Source organism: Chrysochloris asiatica, unplaced genomic scaffold, assembly GCF_000296735.1.
Source record: "Chrysochloris asiatica unplaced genomic scaffold, ChrAsi1.0 scaffold00130, whole genome shotgun sequence".
NCBI lineage: Eukaryota > Metazoa > Chordata > Mammalia > Afrosoricida > Chrysochloridae > Chrysochloris > Chrysochloris asiatica.
Window position 1 is genome coordinate 5,233,147 of NW_006408648.1, and position 23,095 is coordinate 5,256,241.

The window sequence follows — 23,095 nt, forward strand, 5'->3', positions numbered from 1 at the left end:
ACACACACACAAACACACATGAGGGTGTATGAAAAACTTTGTGGAAAAATAGAATCAAAAGATAATGGATATAAAATATCATATAATTCACAATAAAACACGAAGAAAAAAAAAGATAATGGAATTTTTCCATAAACTTTTTTAATGCCTCTCATATATTCACATATATAATTAAGTACACGGGATCACAGTTATAGATACTTCTCAAATATAGATACTTCACAGAATATTTTTTCTAGATTAAAAGGCTTAGAACCATAGTTTCGTGGAACAATTCAGTCAATTGGCATAATATAGTTCATAAAGTTTATGTTCCCCATCATAGTTTGGTGAGATGTGCTTTGGGTCTTTAAAGTTTACAAGCAGCCACCTAAAACACAACTGTTGGTCCCTACTCAACCAGAACAAAAGAGAAAAGAGGAAACAAACTCAGAGGAGAAACTAAGCTATATAGGACAAAAGGGCTACATGAACCACAGCCTCACGTATTCTGAGGCGGAAAGAACTAGACGGTGCCCAGCTACTACCATCAGTCATTCTAATCAGGGCCAGGGCCACAATAGATGGATTCTAATAGAATGGGAGAAAAACATGGGAACAGAACTCAAATTCTTAAAAAATTCAGACTAATTGGACCAGCTGAGACTAAAGGATTTCTGAAGGCTACTGCCCTGAGGTACTCTTCACACCTTAACAATTATCTCCTGAAGGTATCTTTTAGTTAAATAGCCGATTAACTCACAAAATAAAGAATAGTATCTGTTATACTGCATTCCTCTATACAATCACCTATCAGAAACTACATAGTCAACAATTACTTTAAAACAAAGATGAGAAGATAAGGGGACAGGGAAACTTGACAACAAAAATTGGAACTACTGGAACAGAGATAATGAAAATTTTGGCATGTTGTGAAGAATGTAACTGATGTCCCTGAACAGTTAGTGTTGTTGTTGTTGTTATGTGCCGTGGAGTCAGTTCCGACCCATAGCGACCCTGTACAGGGTTTCCGAGGCTGTAAATCTTTATGGGAGCAGAAAGCCTCGTCTTTCTCCCGCAGAACAGCTAGTAGGTTCGAACTGCTGTCTCTGAGGTTCACAGCCCGATTCGTAACCACTATGCTACCAGAGCTCCTTTAGGGTTATTTATGAGGGGCCATTAAATCCCGTACAGGATCACTACGAGTCGGAACCGACTCCATGGCACATAACCACCAACCATCCAATCACTTGGTGGGAATTAAGAAGACTGGATAGAAACATTATATCAAGTAAATTCAAGGCACCACAACAACCAACCTTAAGAAATAAGAAAGAGTATAAGGAAATACTATGAACAACTGTATGCCAATAAATTATATAACCTAAATGAAATGGATAAATTCCTAGAAGGATACAAACTATTGAAATATACTGAAGAAGACATAGAAAATCTGAGTAGACCTATAGATAATAAGTAAAGAGACTGAATTAGTAATTTAAATGTTTAAAAAGTGTTTCCAAAAAGCGAAGTCTAGGCCCAGATAGCTTCCCTGGGAAAATGAGCACCACTTCTTCAAACGCTCTTTAAAAAAATGTTAGATATATAATTTGACTCACCCTCATATATATGTATGCATATGTAAATATTACTAAAATCAGGAATGAAAGTAATTTTAATTACTAAAATTTAGTTATACATATACACATACCTATACATATATATCAAGGAGCTCTGGTAGCGTAGTGGTTACGAATCGGGCTGCGAACCTTAAGGTCAGCGGTTCGAAACTACCAGCCGCTCTGCGGGAGAAAGATGAGGCTTTCTACTCCCGTAAAGATTTACACCCTCGGAAACCCTGTACAGGGTCGCTATGGGTCGGACCCGACTCGATGGCACTTAACAACAACAACAACACATATATATGAGGGTGAGTCAAAAATTATCTGCACTCTGAGAGATGAGGACATGGAGAAATCGAGCAACTGAGGACTCTAGATTCATGGAAAGAGAAAGGCTGTGTGCTGGTGGCCAGGAGGCAGGCTTACAGAATGTGCCATTTGGTTGTTTAAATGATGATATGTCCTTGAGTATTTTTGTGTATATCCAAAAAAAAAAGAAGGACTAGAAGCAAATACTGTTGAATAATGATGCATGGAGGAGATTGTAAGCATTACAATGAAATGATTAATGTAAAACCAATGTTCTCAATTCACAATAAAAACTTTAAAAAATTTTTTTATTTGCACGCTAATTATATTAAAATGCCTGTCCACATCCAGGGTTGACAACAACATTGAGTGTGTACGTAAAATGATTCTGTCACATAGATAAGTGATAGTGGATTATGTGGAAAATCATTTACAAATCAGCCATATCTCTGCCTATAAAATAATCCACAACAGACTTGGGTTTCAAAAAGTTTGTGCAAGATGGGTACCTAAACAACTCACAAAAGAGCATAAACAGAAGCATTTCGACATCTGCAAACAAAATTTGGACTTAAAGAAAGGTAAAAGTTTCTTTTAAAAAAATATTACTGATGATATGACATGGATTCATCATTACAAATCTGAGAGTAAAAAGCAGAGTATGGAAGGGAAACATCCACGATCACTGACCAAGAAAAAGTTCAGAAGTCAACCATCAGCTGGAAAATTGATGCTTACAGTTCTCTGGGATTCTCAAGGGCCAGTATTGGAACACTATCAGAATAAAGGTTCAACAGTCTAAAGGGTTCATTACAGTGAGATGCTCACTGAAAAGCTGGAGCCTAAACTTTGGATTAAAAGCAGAGGACTGCTATCCAAGGTCGTTGTGATCTTGCACGACTATGCACGTCACACATACCTCTGTCCACACTGTTGACACTGTGCAAAAACCTCGTTTTGAGGTGTAAAAGCATTCTCCCTATAGTCCTGATCTTGCTGCATCGGACTTTCACCTGTTTGGTCCCCTGAAAGCAGCCCTTCAAGGATGAAATTCCACCTCTGATAAAGTAGAGAAGACAGTGATGCGTTCATGGCTCACAGCTCAGCCTAAAACATTTTGTAATAAGGTAATATGAAAGCTTTCTGACAGATGGAAAAGTGTATTGAAAGCCACAGAGATTATATTGAAAATGATGTATTTGTCTTTTCTAAAAGTTGATTAAAATAAATTCTACAGCCAGAGTGTGGACAATTTTTGACTTGCCCTTGTGTGTGTGGAGAGAGAATCCTGGTGTGGTGCATTGGGTTCACGTGCTGTACTGCAAGGTCAGTTTGAACCATAAGGTCGGCAGTTCAAACGTACCAATTGCTCCTCAGAAACCCTATGACTCCAAATGGACTTGACGGCCCGTAACAATAGCAATTATATAAATATATATTTAATTTATTGCTGCTGTTGTTGTTAGGTGCCATGGAATTAGTACCAACTCGTAGCAACACTGTACAGGGTTTCTAAGGAGCAGCTGGTGAGTTTGAACCACTAACCTTGCAGTTCATGCCAGCCTTGCAGTTGACTGCTTATCCTACAGTGCCACACCAGGACTTCATACATACATACATATATTTGTTGTTAAGTGCCATTGAGCAACCCTATATAGGATGTCCAAGGAGCAGCTGGTAGGTTTGAACCATCAACCTTGCAGCTCAAACTGACCTTGCAATCCAGAGCTTTACCCTGCAGTGCCACACCAGGATTCCATATATATATATATATATATATGTTGTTGTTTATGGTAAGTGCTGTCAAGTCGCCTCCGACTCATAGCAACCCTGTACAGGGTTTCCAAGGAGCAGTTGGTGAGATTGAACCACCGACCTTACAGTTCAAACTGACTTAGCAGTCCAGGGTATTAACCCACAGCACTCTATATATGTTGTTGTTGTTGTTGTTAAGTGCCGTCGAGTCGATTCAGAGCCATAGCAACCCTGTATAGGATTTCCAAGGAGTGGGTGGTAGGTGAACAGCCAATCTTGTGGTTAGAAGTCCAGTGCTGATCCTACAATGCTACACCAGTACTCCATATATACGTGTGTGTATGTATATTTATATACATATATATGTATGTATATACTCTGTTTCTATATCTATACACATATATGTACATATATACACATGTATACACACATATATGTGAAAGGAGCTCTGGTAGAATAGTGGTTACGAATCAGGATATGAACCGCAAGGTCAGCAGTTTGAAACTACCAGCTGTTCCACGGGAGAAAGATGAGGCTTTCTGCTCCCGTAAAGAGTTACAGCCTCAGAAACCCTGTACAGTGTCGCTATGTGTCGGAACCGACTCCACGGCACACAACAACAACAACTAAATATATTTGTCTATATACTTATATGTACACACACATACACATATATATGGAGCGGTGCAGTGTTGTAGGATAAGCACCAGACTGCTAGCCACAAGGTCAGCACTTCAAACCCACCAGCCACTCCCCGAAACTCTACACAGCGGTGCTGAGTCAGAACTGAGTCAACAACACTTTAACCACAATAGCAACGTATATATCTCAGTAGGTATCATGTCCTGATTCCTTCTATGAGGCTAGCATTACCCTGATATTAACACCAAACAAAGACACACAAGAAAATAAATCTAAAGCCCAATATCCCTTATGACTAAATATATACAGAAACCCTCAGCAAAATACTAGCAAATAGATTCCAGCACCACATAAAAAGGATTACACAACAACTACCCTGATCAGAGACCTCCAGCCCTGTTCATCCTCAGACAAAACAGGAGCCTGCCAAAGACGCCTACCACAGGGGCTCCAAAGTACAGTGATCAAGGCTCAAAAGAAAAGGAGACAAAACAAGCAGAGATGTTGATGCCAGTGCTTCCAGAACATTTTGTCAACATCTTTCCTTCCAGATCAGCCCACACAAGAGAGACTCAGTATCACAGCCTTCCTCTCTCCATCCAGGTCTTTCCAACCTCTTCAAGACTAGTCCCTGATCTGAGGTGTCTGCTTCAAGAGGCAGGTTGTTGTCCACAGTGGGTGGGAAAATGGAAGACTTTTTGCTCATCTTGGAGCCTGCTTGGCTCTAAGGTAGCAGAGAAGTAAAACTTCTAAGTACTAGTATTAAAGCTCTTTCTCCAGTACAGCCTGGCGCTTTTTAACAGAGTAATGACAATCTACCTGCTTTCCATATATCTGTCTTCTACACACACACACACACACACATACCACACACCACAGAACATTATGCTATTCAAGAATCATATGTATTTATGCTGAAATATCTTGTCCCTACTGCTTAAAAATAAAAGAAACCAAATTGATGCTTTCTTCGAGGGGACTCTTGTACTCTATTCCTTTTCTTTAAACGGTTTTTGTAACCACCCACCACCCTCTGCACTCTCATGAAACCCATTTTCAATCCAAGGAATGCTTACAAAAAGCTTCTTCTTAAAGTCCACACTTTGTCTCCTCAGCATGAAGTCACCAGCCCTGTGTTTCAACTAAATTGTTGTTGTAGTTAAGTGCTATAGAGTCCATTCTGACCCATAGCGACCCTGTATACGGTTTCCAAGGAGCAGCTGGTAAGATTGAACCACCGACCTTGAAGTTCAAATGACTTTGCAGTCTGACACATTAGCCCACAGCGCCACATCAGGACTCTTTCAGCTAAGTAAGTCTTAGCATTTCTCCCACCGGGTTTCAGCGAGCCCTCACCCATCCTGATAACACTTCCTTCTCATCAGTATTCTCCTTCTCAGACACAACAGCCCACTCAGGGACTCACAACCTCCCTGCTAAGGCCATCCAAGCTACCAATGTGCCTGACAGCTCCCACTCATTTCAGAAGTGCGTACTTCTAGAAAAGTCCTTTGGCTCAAACAAAATGTCTCTTCTCCAGTGCAAAAGTGCACCAGAGCCAGACTATCAGCTGCAGCCACTGAAATGTACTTCCCTCCCTAGAAAGGGCAGCAGGAATGGCTTTAAGCCTGGTCCTTTCCTCCCTGGTCAAATCAGAATTTCCTGAGGTCTGAGTCATGGAAGTGGATCATGGGCTTGGCACTGTTACTGAGTCATCTCTCAGGGCCCCCTCTTGCTCATCTATAAAATGGGGCCAGTTGTTCCAGCCTTACATCTCACTGGGTCAAAAAGGAGGTGAGAAGAAGCTGGTAACCAGCAAGGCAAAGGGAAGAGTATCACACGTATAGGTGGTCTAAGGGGCTCAGCCTCCCAGCCCTGGTTCCACAACATGAGGCTTACCTGTCCAAACACATACAGCAGTCCAATTGTGCCTCCGGTCTTCCCCCCAAGGACAGAGGAGATCATGGAGTAGACACCACCGCTGCCAACGCTGCAATGCTTCCCGACCCCGATGCCAGACAGCACAGTGATCAGGGCCACAAGGACCACGAAGGACACCAGGAGCATGCCCATGAGCACACCTGTGTTTCCCTGCAGCAAGGAACAAGGTCGAGGTTAGAACGAGGAGACCCTGCCAGCCACAGTCCCTCCTGGGAAAAGTGACCACCTCCCCACAGCTGAACTGCTGGATACCCCTAGAATTAGGGGCAGCAGAGCTGGGCTATAGCCTGCAGTCAAGTCAATTACAATTGATGGCAACCCTATGTGTGTCAGAGTAGAACTGTGCTCCATGGGGTCTTCAGTGGTTGATTTTTCAGGAAGTAGAGGACTTGAATCTCTAAAATCTTAGTTAACAGTTAACAGCTGAGCACATTAACCAGGTATTCTAAAAGAAATCCTAGACCAAAGGAATTATCTTTACTTTAAACTCTATCTACTGCTTTAGGGTAAAAGGCACTCATCTGAACCTCTCTACTTGCCCAGTGCCTCTCATTCCTGTGTCAAGCCACTCCAAGGACGCATGCTCTCTCCCCACCACCCACTTACCCAGGCATGGCTCCCTGCCAGGAAGGCCTTTCCTCCTCATACTCCTTCTTTGTCAGGTTTACTCTAATGTATCTGCCAGGAAGCCTTCTCTGCCACCCTTCCTCAGGACTCCCGCAGCGCCCAGGGCTTAGTGTTAGCATCAACTTTCATACAGTTTGACTGTTTCCATGCCTCCCTAGAGGGCAGGATTGTGTTTATTCTCCTTTGCACTCATGGAGCTTGGCACAGTTGCCACACAATGCTGCTATTGTTAAGCGTCCTGTCACGTCAGATAACAGGTGCTTTTATATATTTGTTGACTGAATAAATGCACATACATGCCTGGAGAGGTACCCACCTAGACAGACTCTTTTCAATGTGAAAAGCAAGCATCTGGAGAGGACCACACCTCAGCAGGAGCTGCAATGATAGGCACTTTACAATTGCAGGAGCAATGGAGACAAGGTTCCTGGTAGGTAAGACCCTGGGTTGTGGTGTTGAATAGAAAATTAGGAGTGGGCAGAGCCAACTCAAGAGCTTTTTCTTGTTAAGTGCTAACGAGTCTGTTCTGATTCATAGCAACCATGTATAGGGTTTCTGAGGAGTGGCTAGTGAGTTTGAACTGCTGATCTTATCCAGTCTAGGGCTTATCCAGTACCACACGAGGACTCCATGCAAGAGCTTAGAAGCCTCAACTAGTCATTACTTCCGGGGTGCTACATATCTCTGTTCATGAGATCATTTGGTGGGTTCCACCTCAGTCTGAAGGAGTCCTGGTGGTGCAGTGGCTTAAGTGCAGAATGCTAACTGCAAGGTCAATAGTTCAAATCTACCATTTGCTCCGTAAGAAGAAGATGTGACTGTCTGCTCCCATAAAGATTTACAGTCTCGGAAACTTTAAGGAGCAGTTCTACTCTGTCCTTCCTATATAGGATCAGCATGGCTATTGACTTGATGGCAGTGGGTTTGTCTGTTTACTGCTAGTCTGAGATGGATAGCACCGGCATTCCAGGAGTCAGAGTTGGGGAGCTTTTTCTTTCCCTTTCCCACTGCCACGTTCTTTCTTGTTTCTATTAATCCCTGCTAATTCACACAAACACTCTTAGGAATGTTTTCTAATTGCCACTGAATCCACTCTGACTCATGGTAACCTATGTGTTTCACAGTAAACCTGCTCCATAGGGTGTTTTGGTTTTTATCCTCAAACTGAAGTCAATCTCTTAATCTGAAAGCATAAAAACAAAGGAAGAAACCAGAAATTTCCCAATACATGTTTAATTGATTAGATCAGAGTAAAATTTGTAACTTGATATGGTAGAATGCTAAAACAAAACAAAACAAAAAAGACAAAGAAAAGAAACAACCTACTGCCATCAAGTGAATTCCCAACTTAATGACAGTAAATCTTTATGGTAGGAGATAGCTTCAACTCTCCAGTTGGACGACTGGTGGGTTTGAACTGCCGATCTGACAATCAGCAGCCCAGTCCTTATCCTATTGTGCCAACAGGGTTCCTGGTAGAATGCTAGTGGCCTTGATATGGTAGGATACTAGATAAATAAATAAATCCTAGATAAATATCTGTGCCATCACATGGACAAATAACTTCTTATTGACCAGCTTGGTTCATCTCCAGCTAATTTTTCAACCACAAATTTTATTAAAACTAAATGGATTTTAGTTTTTATTCAAATCCATTGGGGGGATGGAACATTTCTGCTTTTGTTTCCTTAGCAGGAATCTCTTGATCCTAAAAGTCTTACGAGTAGACATGGCGAGGATGGAAGGAGACCACACTCGCCACAATGGCGGAGAAAGGGAGAGAGAGTTCTACAGGGTTCTCAAAGAGTGTGACCTTTGGAAAGGCATCAGCAGGTCATTCTTCTCAGGCACCTCTGGGTGATTCATACAGCTAGCCTTTCATTTAGTAGTTGAGTGCTTCATCATTTGTGCCACCCAATGACTCATTCTTGGGAGTATTTGTAATTTAACTCTTCTCTGGTAGTGTAGTGGTTACGAATCAGGCTGCGAACCTCAAGGTCAGCAGTTCGAAACTACCAGCTGTTCCGCGGGAGAAAGATGAGGCTTTCTGCTCCCGTAAAGATTTACAGCCTCGGAAACCCTGTGCAGGGTCGCTGTGAGTCGGAACCGACTCCACGGCACATAACAACAACAACAATGAACTGTAAACTTTGTATGGACCAATTTTTCATTTCTTCCCAGCCTTCCAAAGTAATATCTCACCCCTTCTACTGTAATACTCCCACATTGTTGTTGTTGTCGTGAAGTGCCGTCGAGTCGGTTCCAACCCATAGCGACTTTGTATAGGGTTTTCAAGGAGCAACTGGTGGATTTGAACCAACAAACCTGTGGTTAGCAGTCTAGTGCTTATCCTATGGTGCCATACCAGAACACCAGGACTAATTAAATTAAGGCATTAAAAAAACTGTGGCTTCCATCCTGAGTGTTTACTTTCTCTCAGGCTTTCTTAGATTGCCCTCCTTGGGGATGAAGGAGGACCCATGTGATGCAGGACCAAGGCCTGCCAACAACCACGTGAGTAATTCTCCTGAGTCTAACCTTCAGACCTTGAGCCAGAGGCACCAACCAAAGTTATGCCAGGCATTCTGAACCACAGGAACTGAAGAGCATACATATCGGTTGTTTTAAGCTACTAAATTTTAGGGTAACTTGTTATATAGCAATAAGCAGGTAATACAATCTGTACCTTCATTTTGGGGGATAGAAGTGACGTTTCTGGGTAGCCAATTCTCCAAAAAGTAACCTAATGAGATGGGGGAGGAAGCCCTTCAAGAGTGGAAACAGGAAAACCTCACTTTCCTTCCTTTACTTCCCATAACCGGGACCTGTGTGAGTAGGGCCAGGGAGCTCAGGCTGACACTGACCAGGACTTTCTCTGCCATCACTACATAGTGGCTGGGCTACTGTCAGAGAAAGACTGAAAAGGTGTGAGCTATAATGTGGCTCCCAAAATGGGGGAAAATAAAAGCCCAGAAGCCTGAGAATGCCCACAGGGATGAGGAGTTGGAACAGGAGGCTTTCTGTTTGTGAAATGGGATCCCTGTATGCTTGAGGGTGCTACAAAAGGCCTGAATTCTTAGCATCCAGACCAGAGGGACTGCTGGTCCCACTGTAAACACCTTAATCAAAAGCATTTCATTCCACCCAGGATTTGGCTAAGGCTAAACCCTAGGGTAAGGTTAGAGCTTAGGAGGTCTGGTATCACCTGGTCCTCCTGGGGGAACAAGGCTAAAAACCCTGTACATGACTGCAGTGGCACTTCGATCCCCTGGGATTTGACTACATTTAAAAAGGCCCCCTTCTCTCCTTCAGCTGTCCAATCAGCTCAGTCTTCGAGGTCCTCTCCAGAAGGCTTTCCTGAATACAGCACTCCCTTGTCCACTCTTAAGGGATTTAATGCTGCGTTGAGACCACTCTTGGATTCCTGAGGTGACATTTACCCACCACAGTTGTTAATTCACCCAGGGGAGGGACAGTATCTTTTATTTTGTAATCCCATTGGCACATAATAGTGCTTAGCACACAAAGAGGGTCTCATCGATGTTTAACCTTTGACTGGGTTTGTGTTTTATTCTGAGCAGCCTGTTTCATTGACTGAAGTCCCAGGAGACAGCACTGTGTGAAGGGCTAAGAATCTCCACTCAGGACATACAGCACTGGGAAGGTCTTAGGATGCTTTCTCATAAAACATTAATAAAAAATTAAAAAAAAAAAAAAAAAGCCTCTTGCTTCAATAAACTGCTACAGGAAGATCTGCCCCAGGCAATCTGTCCCTGAGAGGTAGAACATCTACAGTTCTGACCAAGCCTCCCATGCACAGTCTTACATGCAGGGTTGGGTGGTGAGGAGGCAGATGATGATGTGGGTGGGAAGGTTACAAGATGAAGAGCACCAGGAGAGCTACAGGGGACCACAACTAGAGGCAAACTCGCCATATGACCCATTTCTAGTTCCACCCATGATGTGCCTGACTTCTGTGTTCGTATCCCTAGTTAAAGCCAAGGTGAAGTTTCCATCCAAACCTCAGCCTGAGCCCAGGTACCAGGATTCTAATAGAAAGCAATGTTCATTATTCAATGTGCTTGTTTCTTGTAGACCATCTGTGTTTTTTTAATCTGTTACATGCAGCACAGAAGGCAGATAGACCCCCACCCTCATTCCCATGTCACAGACCCACAAGAGGCTCTAGGGCCACCAATTTATCACTTACCACCAGCCAACCAGTCCTCAAAAAAAGGACAACCCCGAAAATGTTGATCATGCAGGATGTGAACACACCATCCCAGGTTCCGAAGAGCACTGGCTCCCACACAAACAGCTGGATCTTCCACCAGGGCTGGGGTTGAGCCAGGGCCCCCTGAGGACAAGGCATAAAGAACTCAGTTCAGAAGGACCAGTGAGGAGACAGAAAAGAAAGTATAGCAGAAGGAGGTAGTTATTAGCTGCAACTTCATGCACATTGAAACCAGACTTTTGTGATCTATAGCATTTTCATTGGCTGATATTTTTTCAGAAGTAGATCACAAGGCCTTTCTTCCTACTCTCTTTATCTAGATTCATTGTTGTTGTTAAGTGCTGTTGAGTTGGTTCTGACTCACAGCCACTCTGTATAGGGTTTCCAAGGAGCAACTGGTGAGCTTGAACCACCAACCTTGCGGTTCAAACCGACTTTGTAGTTCAGCACATTAACCCACAACACCACACTAGGACTTTATCTAGATACTTTATCTCAATATTTTTATCTGTATTGTTGTTAAGTGCCTTCGAGTCGATTCCAACCCATAGCGACCCTGTATAGGGTTTCCAAGGAGTGACTGGTGAGCTTGAACCGCTTACCTTGCGATTCAAATGACTTTGCAGTCTGGCGCATTAACCCACAGCGCCACACAAGGACTCCTTTATCTATATACAAGGCAGGCCTGTGAACACATAAACACACATACAGTCTTGAAGACTAATTCTACAATAAAATCACTGTTCTCTCCTAACAGCTAGATAAGTGTATGTAGCAGAGACAAGATATTCAACAAACTCAATTTCCTTTCCTCATAGATTTCCCAGCCTTGTTTTCAGTTAGATGTGACCATATGACTGTGTTCTGGCCAATGGAATGCAGGTAGAAGCAATGTATGACAATTCTAGGCTTCACCCATAATTTCCCCACACAATCCCCCAATTTCTACCACGCTACTCCACACCTCCATCAGCTGGGTACTGATCCTCAGTGAAACTGTGAAGTATCAAAAATAGTGGACACTCGGTCGTCTTGGATCTATGAATGACTGTGTGGAGCAGAGTCCTAACTCACCAGACCCTATATGAGAAAAAAAGGAACTTACATTGTGTTGAGACACTGAGACTTAGGGTTTATCTCTTTCTGAAGGGAGATAATGCTACCTTAACTAGTACAATCTGTCGTGCCTTGGTTTCTTAGCCAGTAACACCAAGTACCTTTCCTTGACAACTTCAATCTTTTCTCTGTTGATAAGAATGTTGTTTATTGGTCCAGTAGTGAGGATTTTTGTTTTCTCTATATTGAGAGGCAACCCATACCAAAGGCTGTGTTCTTTGATCTTCATCAGTAAATATTTTAAGTCTTCTTCACTTTCAGCAAGCAAGGTTGTATCATCTGCATATTGCAGGTTGTTAATGAGTCTTCTTCAATCCTGATGCAACGTTTTTCTTTATATAACCCAGCTTCTTGGATTATTTGCTCAGCATACAGGTTAAATCAAGTATGGTGAAAGAATACAACCCTGTCACACACCTTTCTTAATTTTAAACCATTCAGTGTTCCCATGTTCTGTTCGAACAACTGCATCTTGGTCCGTGTACAGATTGCTCATGAGCTCAATTAAGTGTTCCAGAATACTCATACTTCGCAATGTTGTTCATAGCTTATGATCCACACAATCGAAAGCCTTTGCATAGTCCATAAAGCACAGGTAAACATCTTTCTGATATTCTCTGCTTTCAGGCAACATCCATCAAACATCAGCAATGATATCCCTCATTCCACGGCCTCTTCTGAATTCAGCTTGAACCTCTGGAAGTTCTCTGTCAATGTATGCTTGCAGCTGTTACTATATTACCTTCAGTAAACTTTATTCACATGGGATATCAAACAGATTGTCCAATGACTTCCACATTCAGTTGGATCACCTCTCTTTGGAATGGGCACAAATATGGATCTCTTCCAATCAGTTGGCCAGATAGTTGTCTTCCAAATTTCTTGGCACAGATGAGTGAGTGTCTCCTGTGCCGCCTCACTTTTTTGAAAGATTTAACATTTTATTCCATCAATTCCTGGTGCCTTGTTCTTTGCCAATTCCTTCAGTGCACCTTGGACTTCCTTCTTCAGTATCACTGGCTCTTGATCATATGCTACCTCTTGAAACGGTTGAACATCAACCATTTCCTTTTGGTACAGTGACTCTGTGTATTCCTTCCATCTTCTCTTGATGCTTACTGCATCATTCAATAATTTGCCTAGAGAATCCTTCAATAACGAAAGTCAAGGCTTGATTTTTTTCTTCAGTTCCCCCAGCTTGAGAAATGCTGAACATATTCTTCCTTTTTGGTTTTCTGACTCCAGATCTTTGCACATGTTGTTGTCATATTTTGCTTTATCTTCTCAAGCTGATTTTTGAAATTTTCTGTTCAGCTCTGTACCTCCTAATTTCTTCCATTTGCTTTAGCATCTCTACACTGGAGAGCAAGGTTCAGTGTCTCTTCTGACAACCATTTTGACCTTTTCCTTCTTTCTTGTCTTCTTAATGACTTTTTGCTTTCTTCATACACGATGTTCTTGATGTCATTCCACAACTCTTCTGGTCTTTGGTCTTTAGTGTTTAATGTATCAAATCTGTTCTTCAGATGATCTCTAAATTCATGTGGAATATATTCAAGATCATATTTTGGCTCTCATGGACTTGTTTTCATTTTATTCAGCTTCAGTTTGAATTTGCATATGATCAATTGATGGTCTGTTCCACAGTCTGCCCCTAGCCTTGTTGTGACTGGTGATATGGAGCTTTTGCATCGACCCTTTTACAGGTGCCCTTAATTTTGGCCTGGAGAATGCATTCAACAATGTTTTCAAAGTCACGAGGTAATCACTATTCATTGCTTCTTATTTATTTTAAACATCCATAATGTAATTTGAATCTATAGTAGTTCACAATATGGAGGTTTTAGGAATTCAAACTGATTTGGGGTTCATTTGCCTAGAACTGTAATCAGCAGAGAGAAAGATGTGCACCAACAAGACCCAACACTCAAAGAGCATGGAAATGCTCCAAGTAGGCTGGAACAGAACTCATACTTGGCAGGATTTCCAAATGCTACATTGCAAATGCCAGTGTAACCCCTAAAAACCTGAAGAGTTCTCCTGAAAACCCTTAGTCCTTTTAGAAGTTCATTGAGCTTTGACAGAAGGCAGGAAGAGGAACTGGCTGGAGGCCCCCATTGTTGGGGAGTACCCAAGACTTCTTAGAGGGTAAGCTATAGCTGGGTGCAAGAGGCTCTTGTAGGTTACAGAAGCAACTGTGAAAAGGCTGCAGGTGTAAGTGGGCAAAGGGGTGGGCAGGCAAAGGCATGAACCTGGCCAAATGTGGGAAAGGTTCAGACATTAGGAGGAGGGGCAGTCTCAGCCTTCCACAGAGATGAGTCATCAGAGATGGAACACTCAGAAGTAAGTGAATGGCTATGTAGTGCTTGGCTTCCTTATCAGGTAAAATAAGAAATAATAAAAATATGATAAAGCTACGATAGGATGAATGTAAAACTAATGTTCTCCCATGTAAACTACCACATAATTTACAATAAAACATTTTTTTAATGTGATAAAGTGTTTGCTACAATGATAATTTTTACAGTTTTGTTTACACACAATCGAAAACACAGGGAACTAAATGTTTAACAAAACCCACTCACTGCCATCGAGTGGTTTAGCAACTCTATAGGACAGGGTTGAATTTAGGATTTCCAAGATTGTAAATCTTTATGAGAGCAGACAGCCTGGTCTTTCTCTCCCGGAGCAACTGGTGAACTTGAACCACCAACCTTGTGGTTGACAGCCCAATGTCTAACCCACAGCACTCCTAGGGCTCCATGCTTAACAAAAAGGGATAATGAGTACTTTATGGTAATGGATTGCCATGCAGATGACAGAGAAAGATGGTCATTGGATGAGGCAAGTTACTAAACAATATTGGCAATATGATCTCATTTTGGTAAAAACATAAACAAAAACCATATGGTAAATCTGAAAAGAAAAAGTGGGCAACTATACAGCAAAATGGAAACAGGTGTATTTGCTGGTGTTTGATACATTGTTGTTGTTGTTGTTAAGTGCCATCGAGTCGGGTCCGACCCATAGCGACCCTGTACAGGGTTTCCGAGGGTGTAAATCTTTACGGGAGTAGAAAGCCTCATCTTTCTCCCGCGGAGCGACTGGTAGTTTTGAACCGCTGACCTTAAGGTTCGCAGCCCGATTCGTAACCACTACACATTGTTGTTGTTGTTGTTGTTAAGTGCCGTCGAGTCGGTTCCGACCCATAGCGACCCTGTACAGGGTTTCCAAGGATGTAAATCTTTACGGGAGTAGAAAGCCTCATCTTTCTCCCGCGGAGCGACTGGTAGTTTCGAACCGCTGACCTTAAGGTTCGCAGCCCGATTCGTAACCACTACGCTACCAGAGCTCAACCACTACACATAGGTGATTTTAATTCTTTTTTTATACTTATCTGTATTTTCTGAAAAATGTTTACAATGGTTTCGCTGTTGTAAAGTGCTATCAAGTTGGTTCTCACTCATTACAACCTTGTATAGGGTTTCCAAGGCTATAAATCTTTGTGGGAGCAGAAAGCCTCCTCTTTCACCCATGGAGCTACTGGTGGGCTCAAACTGCTGACTTTATAGTCCATGGTCTAGTGCTTAACCTACAGATTCACTGTGTTCCCACAATGACCTTATTACAATTTATATAACAAAAAATAATAAAAGCCTGAGATAATTAATTTTGAACACTTTGAAGTAAGGCCAATGCTGTGCTATAGAACAACACTCAGAATAGGTGAAAGGTTACCACTGTCTCTTGTTATGATTTTAAAAACCTCAAGGCAAACCTCCACTGTGAAGTGTGGGCTTTCTAGTGGAATCTAGAGGGTTCTAAATTTCTGATCTCATTCTCCCTTATAGAAAATAAAGCTAGCTAAACAAGGATTGGATCTGCTTGTCTTATTCATTAGAAGGACACCTTGTAGATGTTGGCCACGGTCAAGAGTTGAAATATTTGTTCCTCCTAAAGTGTCAGCTTGACTGGACCATGATTCTCAGTGGCTTGTCAGTTATGAAATAACATAATGTAGCTGTTACGTGATGATCCCCTAGGATGTGATACGATTTAATAAACCATTAAGAGAGTTAATCCCATCAAGGCTGTGGATCCACGTAAAGGAGATTCCCAGGGTATGGCTTGCAACATCTTTTATCTTATAAGAGATAAAAGGGGGAAGGAGGGAACAGAAAAGGAGGACCTACTAACCAAAAAAGAAGATCCAGCAAGTGCATCCTTTGGACCTGGGCTCCCTACACTGTGAAGCTCCTGGTGGTGGTGGTGGTGGTTATGGGCCGTGCAGTCGGTTCTGACTCATAGCGACCCTGTACAGAGTTTCCAAGGCTGTAAATCTTTACGGGAGCAGTAAGCCTCATCTTTCTCCCGTGAAGTAGCTGACAGTTTCGAACTGCTGACCTTGCGCTTCACAGGCCAATTTGTAACCACTACGCTACCAGAGCTCCTTGTGAAGCTCCTAGATCCATGGAAAAATTGATGCCAAGACATATAGAGTTCTCCGAAGAATGCTGGGCCTACAGGTGCTGAAAGGAAACAAAGGATCTTTTTCCAGAGTCCAGGCTCTGGATTCGGACTTCTAGCTTCCAAAACTGTGAGAGAATAATTTTTATTTTTTGCTAAGGCCATCTGTCTGGTATTTCTTCTATAGCAGCACTAGAGAAGTAAGACGGCCACCATGTGAAAGTATGCCAAAACTGCCTAATGTGTGAGAATAAACCCATCTCATTAACAATTGATCTCTTCTCTGAGGATGTCAGACATTAAGAAATGTCTAGCATCTGAATTCTTATCAGTTAGATTCTTGGTGTGAGTCTGTTGTTGTTGTTGTTGTTGAGATAACAACAGACTCACACCAAGAATCTAATTAAATGGTGACTACTTAGTGTGGTTGTTGCTGTTAAGTGCTGTCAAGTCGGTTCTGCCTCATAAAGACCCCGTATACAGTTCTGAGGAGCAGTTTGTGGGTTTGAACCACCAACCTTGTAATTAGGAGTCTAGTGCTTATCCTACAGTACCACACTTACTAGGTAAAGGTTTGTTTGTTTCTTTTTTGGGGGTGGGGGTGTTGATGAAAATCTTTTGGGACTAAACAGAGGTGGTACAACATTGTGAATTTACTAATTGCCACTGAATTATGCACTTTAAAATAGTTAATTTTATGTTATATGAATTTCATCTGAATAATTAAAGAAAAACACATAAAAATGGTTGGTTACTGAATCACTGTTGATATTAGAATTTAACATTTCATACTAATCTGGAAAGAGACACTAGTGGGGAATTTACAAACCTGGCTTGGAGTCCTATCTGGATCACCAACTAGCTGTGGGGTCACAGGCATGTCACCTACCCTTAACCTCCTTGGGCCTTCGACTCATCTGAAAATAAAGCATTTGGACAAAGTAATTGAGCTGAATATTGCCTTTTGTCTCAGCTCCACACTTGTTCTTGACTCTCTTCTTTATTGTGAGTGAGAAAGCTTGCAAGCTACATCTCCCAAGCTCCTTTTCCAACTGGCTTCCTAATAGAGCTAGCCAATGAGAGGCGCTGGTGAGAGATGAATGGTGGGAGAGAAGGAGAAGCCATTTATTCCAGCTCCTGGTGGCAGCTCTAGCAGAAGAGGAAGCCATAGTGGTGATATCAGTACTGGCAGGGGTGGTGGCCAGTAACTGTTGGATTTGGGGTTCGTGAGCCCTGGGTAGCACCATTTTTCCTTTCATTCCTCCAGGTCCAAGGAGTGACAGCTGCTTCCACAACTACTAATCTTTGGCTAACCTTACTTTTCCTTTTGAATGGCTTCAGTGATTCCAACACCTCTGTAATCAGTTTTGCTTGTTAAATTCCCTGTGAAAATACCTAGAGTAAGTCCTCTCTTCCTGATTGAATGCTGACTGATACAGTGATTTCTAAGGCTCCTTCCATTCCAATACCCTGGGATTCCAAAGTATCAATTGTTATGTGCCTTTGATTCAGTTCTGACCCACAGCGACCTTGTATAGGGTTTCCAAGGAGCAGCTGATGAGCTGAACTGCAGACCTTGTGGTTCAAACTGACTTTGCAGTCCAGTGCATTAGTCCACAGTGCCACACCAGGACTCATTTAGCAATTGTTTAATAAAAGTGGTCAGTAAATTCCTCGCTAACTTTTCCAAATCAGAGTAACAAAAGCATTTACAAAACACTCACAAAGTAATACTGAAATGATTCTAAACAATACCAATAGATACTGTAAAAAGCCCTGGCACCATAGTGGATTACGAACTGGGCTGCTAACCACAAGGTCAGCAGTTCAAATCTACCAGTCGTTCCACAGGAGAAAGATGAGACTTTCTGCTCCCATAAAGGTTTACAGTGTCAGATAACCAATGCAGGGCCAGAACCACTTGAAGGCACACAACCACCACTCATGCTGTGAAGAGCTCTGGCAATTAGTAATTAATCTAAATTCCAACATCAGTAGTCTTCCAGTCCTTCAAACTACAGTAGTGATTAGTGATTCTCAGCTAGTTGGGAGGGTAGGGAGGATAGAACATCCTTCTAAGAATCATTGTATGCAATGAGCCTCTAACTCATGAGTATGATACCTATAAACACAGTGAGATGGAAGAAAAATCAAGAGCTCAGGGGGAAAAAAATGTAACAGTGGATGCACCTATGATCTAGGCAGCTACATTTGATCAAGACAAATGGAGAAATTCCCAGCTTCTCTTCTTCCTTCTTGAGTCACACACTCAGATCAAGCAAGGGCCTCAAGAAACCATTAGAGACATCATTCATTAGAGTGGATCATATGGACCAGAGAATTCTTGGTATCCCTTATCAAGTTCCCTGACTGTGGAGCTCTCAATTCCAGCTGGAACTTCTTTATCTATGTATGTTTCACAAACCACAAATGAGGAACCTTTTGAAAGCCAATACATATAAGAAGTCATTGTATTGACAGGCATTATCTTAGCTCTGAGCAACAATACATATGAGAAGCCATTGTTGTTCAGAGCTAAGATGATGCCCATCCTTGAACAAATGGTACCAAGTGACCAAGTTTAATGAATGTAGAATTGTTTTCCAGGATACCAATTCAGGAACTGCCCCAACTTCCTATCTATGCAAGCTTTGATGTTCCTAACATGACTGTTTTGTTGTTGTTGTTGTTGTTCTGACAACTGCTAACCTTGTGGCTCCCAGTGCAGTGCTGATCCTACAGAGCCACACCAGGAATCCTTATTTACTAGAAAGGTGCCCTGATACCATAGTGGTTTACTAGCTGAGCAGCTAACTGCAAGGTCACTAGTTCAAATCTACCAGTTGCTTCAAGGAAGAAAGATGAGGCTTACTGTTCCCGTAAAGATTTACAGCCTCTTTCTATGACCCTATAGAAACCCTCTATGGGGTCACTATGAGTTGGAACCAACTCTGTGGCACACAACCACCACCACCATTTATTAGAAACCGCAAATAGCAGCCACTAGCAACAAGAAAAGAGGGATGATTTAAAGGTGCTTTCAGCTTCCCCGTCAATTCTTTCTCTTGATCTTCACAATTACCCTAAGAGACAGCAAAAGAAAGTTCCCTGTTTATAGTGAAGGACCAGACTGAGAGAAGATATGTGACTCCCCCAGGTTTCACATCTGGGGTTTGAACCCAGCTCTACAGATTGTAAAATCCCTACCACCACACTTTCCTAAAGGTTACTTGTCTAGGTAACTAAAAGAGGGCATGCACCTAACTATTTTTGCCAATTGACAAATATTTTTATTAAGTTTTCCTACAGTCCGTTCTTCAGAGAGTGGGCAGAGTCTGAGTTTGGATCCAAGGCTGCAACTCTGACATTTTTATAGAAAGACAAAGAGATAGTCTATGTATGTCCAGTGGAAAAGAGGGAAGGAAGGGGAAGAAGAAGCAAAATCATAGGATGAGTTGGAAAATCCTGGGATAAAATTCCAGAGGTAATACAGAGATCCCAGGGGTGTTTAGGGTCTCCCTCCTGTGATATACTGCCTCCCAGTCATTGACATGGAAGTACCATCTTGGGTGTCCTCCTTCCATGTACCTGATCCCTTCTCCATTCCATTTTCCAGACTCTCAGCTTTCTCCGACTGCTCCTGGCCTAACCTTGAATCTAGGAAACTTAGAAATTGTCAAACTTAGAATTGTCCGGACATATTGTCAGGAGGGACCAGTCACTGGAGAAGGATATCATGTCTGGTAACCTGGAGGGTCAGAGAAAAAGAGGAAGACCCCCAACGAGATGGATTGGCAAAGCAGCAACATCAATGGGCTCAAGTGTGGCAACAGTTGTGAGGTTGGCCCAGGATTGGACAGTGTTTCATTCTGCTGTGCATAAGGTCACTATGAGTCGGTACTGACTCGATGGCACCTAACAACAACAACAACAACAGGCTCGACAGCTCAAACCCCTTATCTATCCTGCCTGGTGACTACTTGATCCTTCCCCAGCTCATACTGGCTAAGGGGCAGAGCCTTGGGTCTGCAGTAGAAGCAGATATCCAATAGGAAGACAGATGTCAGTTTCCCCTACACTGTGTGAATAATTTTCTTGGGGCCTTATGCCCCTTGTAAGAGAGAGTAAGGAATCCTTTCTCACTTCAAATATGTTCCTCCCCTAAGTCCCTGGCTCCAAAGCCTCTTCCCTTTGTGCCTGCACCAGCCATTCTTAATTGCCTGGATGAGGGCAGGAGATATAACAGTTGGGCCAATTGAGTAGCCTACTCAACCCAAGGGGAAAGGTCTGATCCCAATGGTCAGTTGTTGTTGTTAAGTGCCGTCGAGTCGATTCCAACCCATAGCAACCCTGTATAGGGTTTACAAGGAGCAGCTGGTGAGCTTGAACCACCAACCTTGCAATTCAAACGGCTTTGCAGTCTGGCGCATTAACTCACAGCGCCACACTTCTCTTAAAACTTAGTAGTCCTCAGGTTTGGACTCTAGTCACCAATTCCAAAATATGCTACCCAGCATTATATTACATGGACGTAACTGGCTGAGGGGGATGGGACGTGGCAATAGCACATACACTGTGCCTTTTAAAGGATATCCTGGGAAGTAGGGATGAGGACAAAAAAGGAAGATAAAAACATAAGTCAGGAACAAACAAGAGCACCATAAAACGTGCTCCAGCAGAGAGCTCTTCTCCTTGCTGGGGACCCTCCACCAGGCAGGGGCCCAGTGACTGAGGACACTGAGAAAGTGGAGCTTTGTCGCAGGTGATTACACCTTCTTGTTTCCTGCTATCAGGGTAATGTTTTCATCCCCAGGCTCTTGTCCTCCTGAGCCCAGTGGTCTGACCCCAGCAGGGAGACACCACAAGTGTCTGAAAGTTGTGTCCATTCTGAGAGAGCAGGTGCCTAGAATGGCAGGGAACTCACGTGAACCTGGATCTTGCCCAGAGTAGGAAATACTCTGCTGCTGGCACACAGCAAGCTGAGCTGAGTACAAAGAGAAAAGTTCTGCCAGAGATGATGCCAGGAGCCCCTGCCCAGGAGCCTGTGGCCTCAAACAGCTACCTCTTGCCAATTGCTTGGCTCAAACATGCCTTAATAAGCACATCTGAAACGTGAGATGACACCTTTTCTCTCTGGCTGCTGGAGGGCAGGAAGCCAGGTAAGAAACACTGCTTCTGCCTACTCAGGTCAAGGGTGGGTCACAGCAAGACATGACCTGCCTCTTTTTCCCAAAGCTCTCTTCCGGAGACGTGTTCTCGTTCCTACCTGGATTATATATATGCAAGCCAGCAGTGTGCTTTCCACAGCTAATTATTTCATTACTTATTAAACACCAGAGAGCATCTGCAAGCTGCTGTGGAACTGTGGGCCAATGGGCAGGCAGGGAAGCTGCATTCCTCCCTGAGCACCCAGTGGCCAGGAGGTAACTGAGGACCAGCCCAACTGTGGACACCCTGAGGTGCCTGTGTAGAAGAAGGCAGCTTACACACCTGCATCATGGGGGTTTGTAAAGTGAAATGAGATGATAAAAGTGAAGACTTTTTTTTTTTTTTGAAACATTTTAGTGTGAATTGAGCATAGATTTACAGAGAAGATGATTCATTTTAACCACTATACGATCATGGCATGCCACAAACTCAAGGCCAAAAATGATTACTTTTACATTCAACAAATCATACACTTTATTTCATCTCAATGACTGCAATACCCTTCATATCCTTCATGCAACAACAGTTATCCCACTTTCTCCCTGTTCACCCTGCTTCCCATCCCTTCTCAACTTTGTCCTTTGGGAAATGCTGCTCATTTGATCTTGAATGGTTACTAGTGTTATTGCTCCCTGCCCCACCCTCACCCACCCCTATATACCTATCTACTGCTAAACTGAGGAGTCCTGGCGTGGTGCTGTGGGTTAATGTGCCAGACTGCAAAATTGTTTGAATTACAAGGTCAGTGTTTCAATCCCACCAGCTGCTCCTTGGAAACCCTATATGGTTGCTATGGGTCAGAATCAACTGGAAGGCACTTAACAACAACAACTGCTACACTGGAACCTAGGCCACAAGAGTGAGTTCCATTCCAGACCTGAAGGGTGGCACAGGCCATAGTCCCAGGTTCCTCCAGTCTCTTTTTTTACCAGGAAGCCTGATCTTTTTTCTTTAATAAAATAATTTTGAGTTTTGTTTCCTATTTTCTCCCACTCTATCTGGGACCTTCTCATGTGATCTTTTTCAGAACATTTGTTAGTGGTCACTGGGTACCATCTAGTCCTGGTCTCGGGGTCCTGGTGACTGATGTTTATCTGCTCTGTTGATCCACTAGACTAGTTGATTTTAAGTTTCTTCCATTTTTATCACTCTTCTTTCTTCCGCACATGAGAAAACCAATAATTGCACCTTAGGT

At 42.8% G+C, this 23,095-nt stretch overlaps 1 protein-coding gene across 1 annotated transcript in view; it reads right to left on the reverse strand.

Annotated features, from left to right (window-relative positions):
- Nucleotides 1-23,095, reverse strand: part of SLC12A8 (solute carrier family 12, member 8) — a 258,578-nt gene that overhangs the window by 204,642 nt on the left and 30,841 nt on the right. The window contains exons 2-3 of the mRNA XM_006869431.1: nt 11,086-11,232; nt 6,207-6,398 (exon numbers count right to left, since the gene is read on the reverse strand). Coding sequence (XP_006869493.1) covers nt 6,207-6,398; nt 11,086-11,232 — 339 coding nt within the window. The remainder of the gene's footprint in view (nt 1-6,206; nt 6,399-11,085; nt 11,233-23,095) is intronic.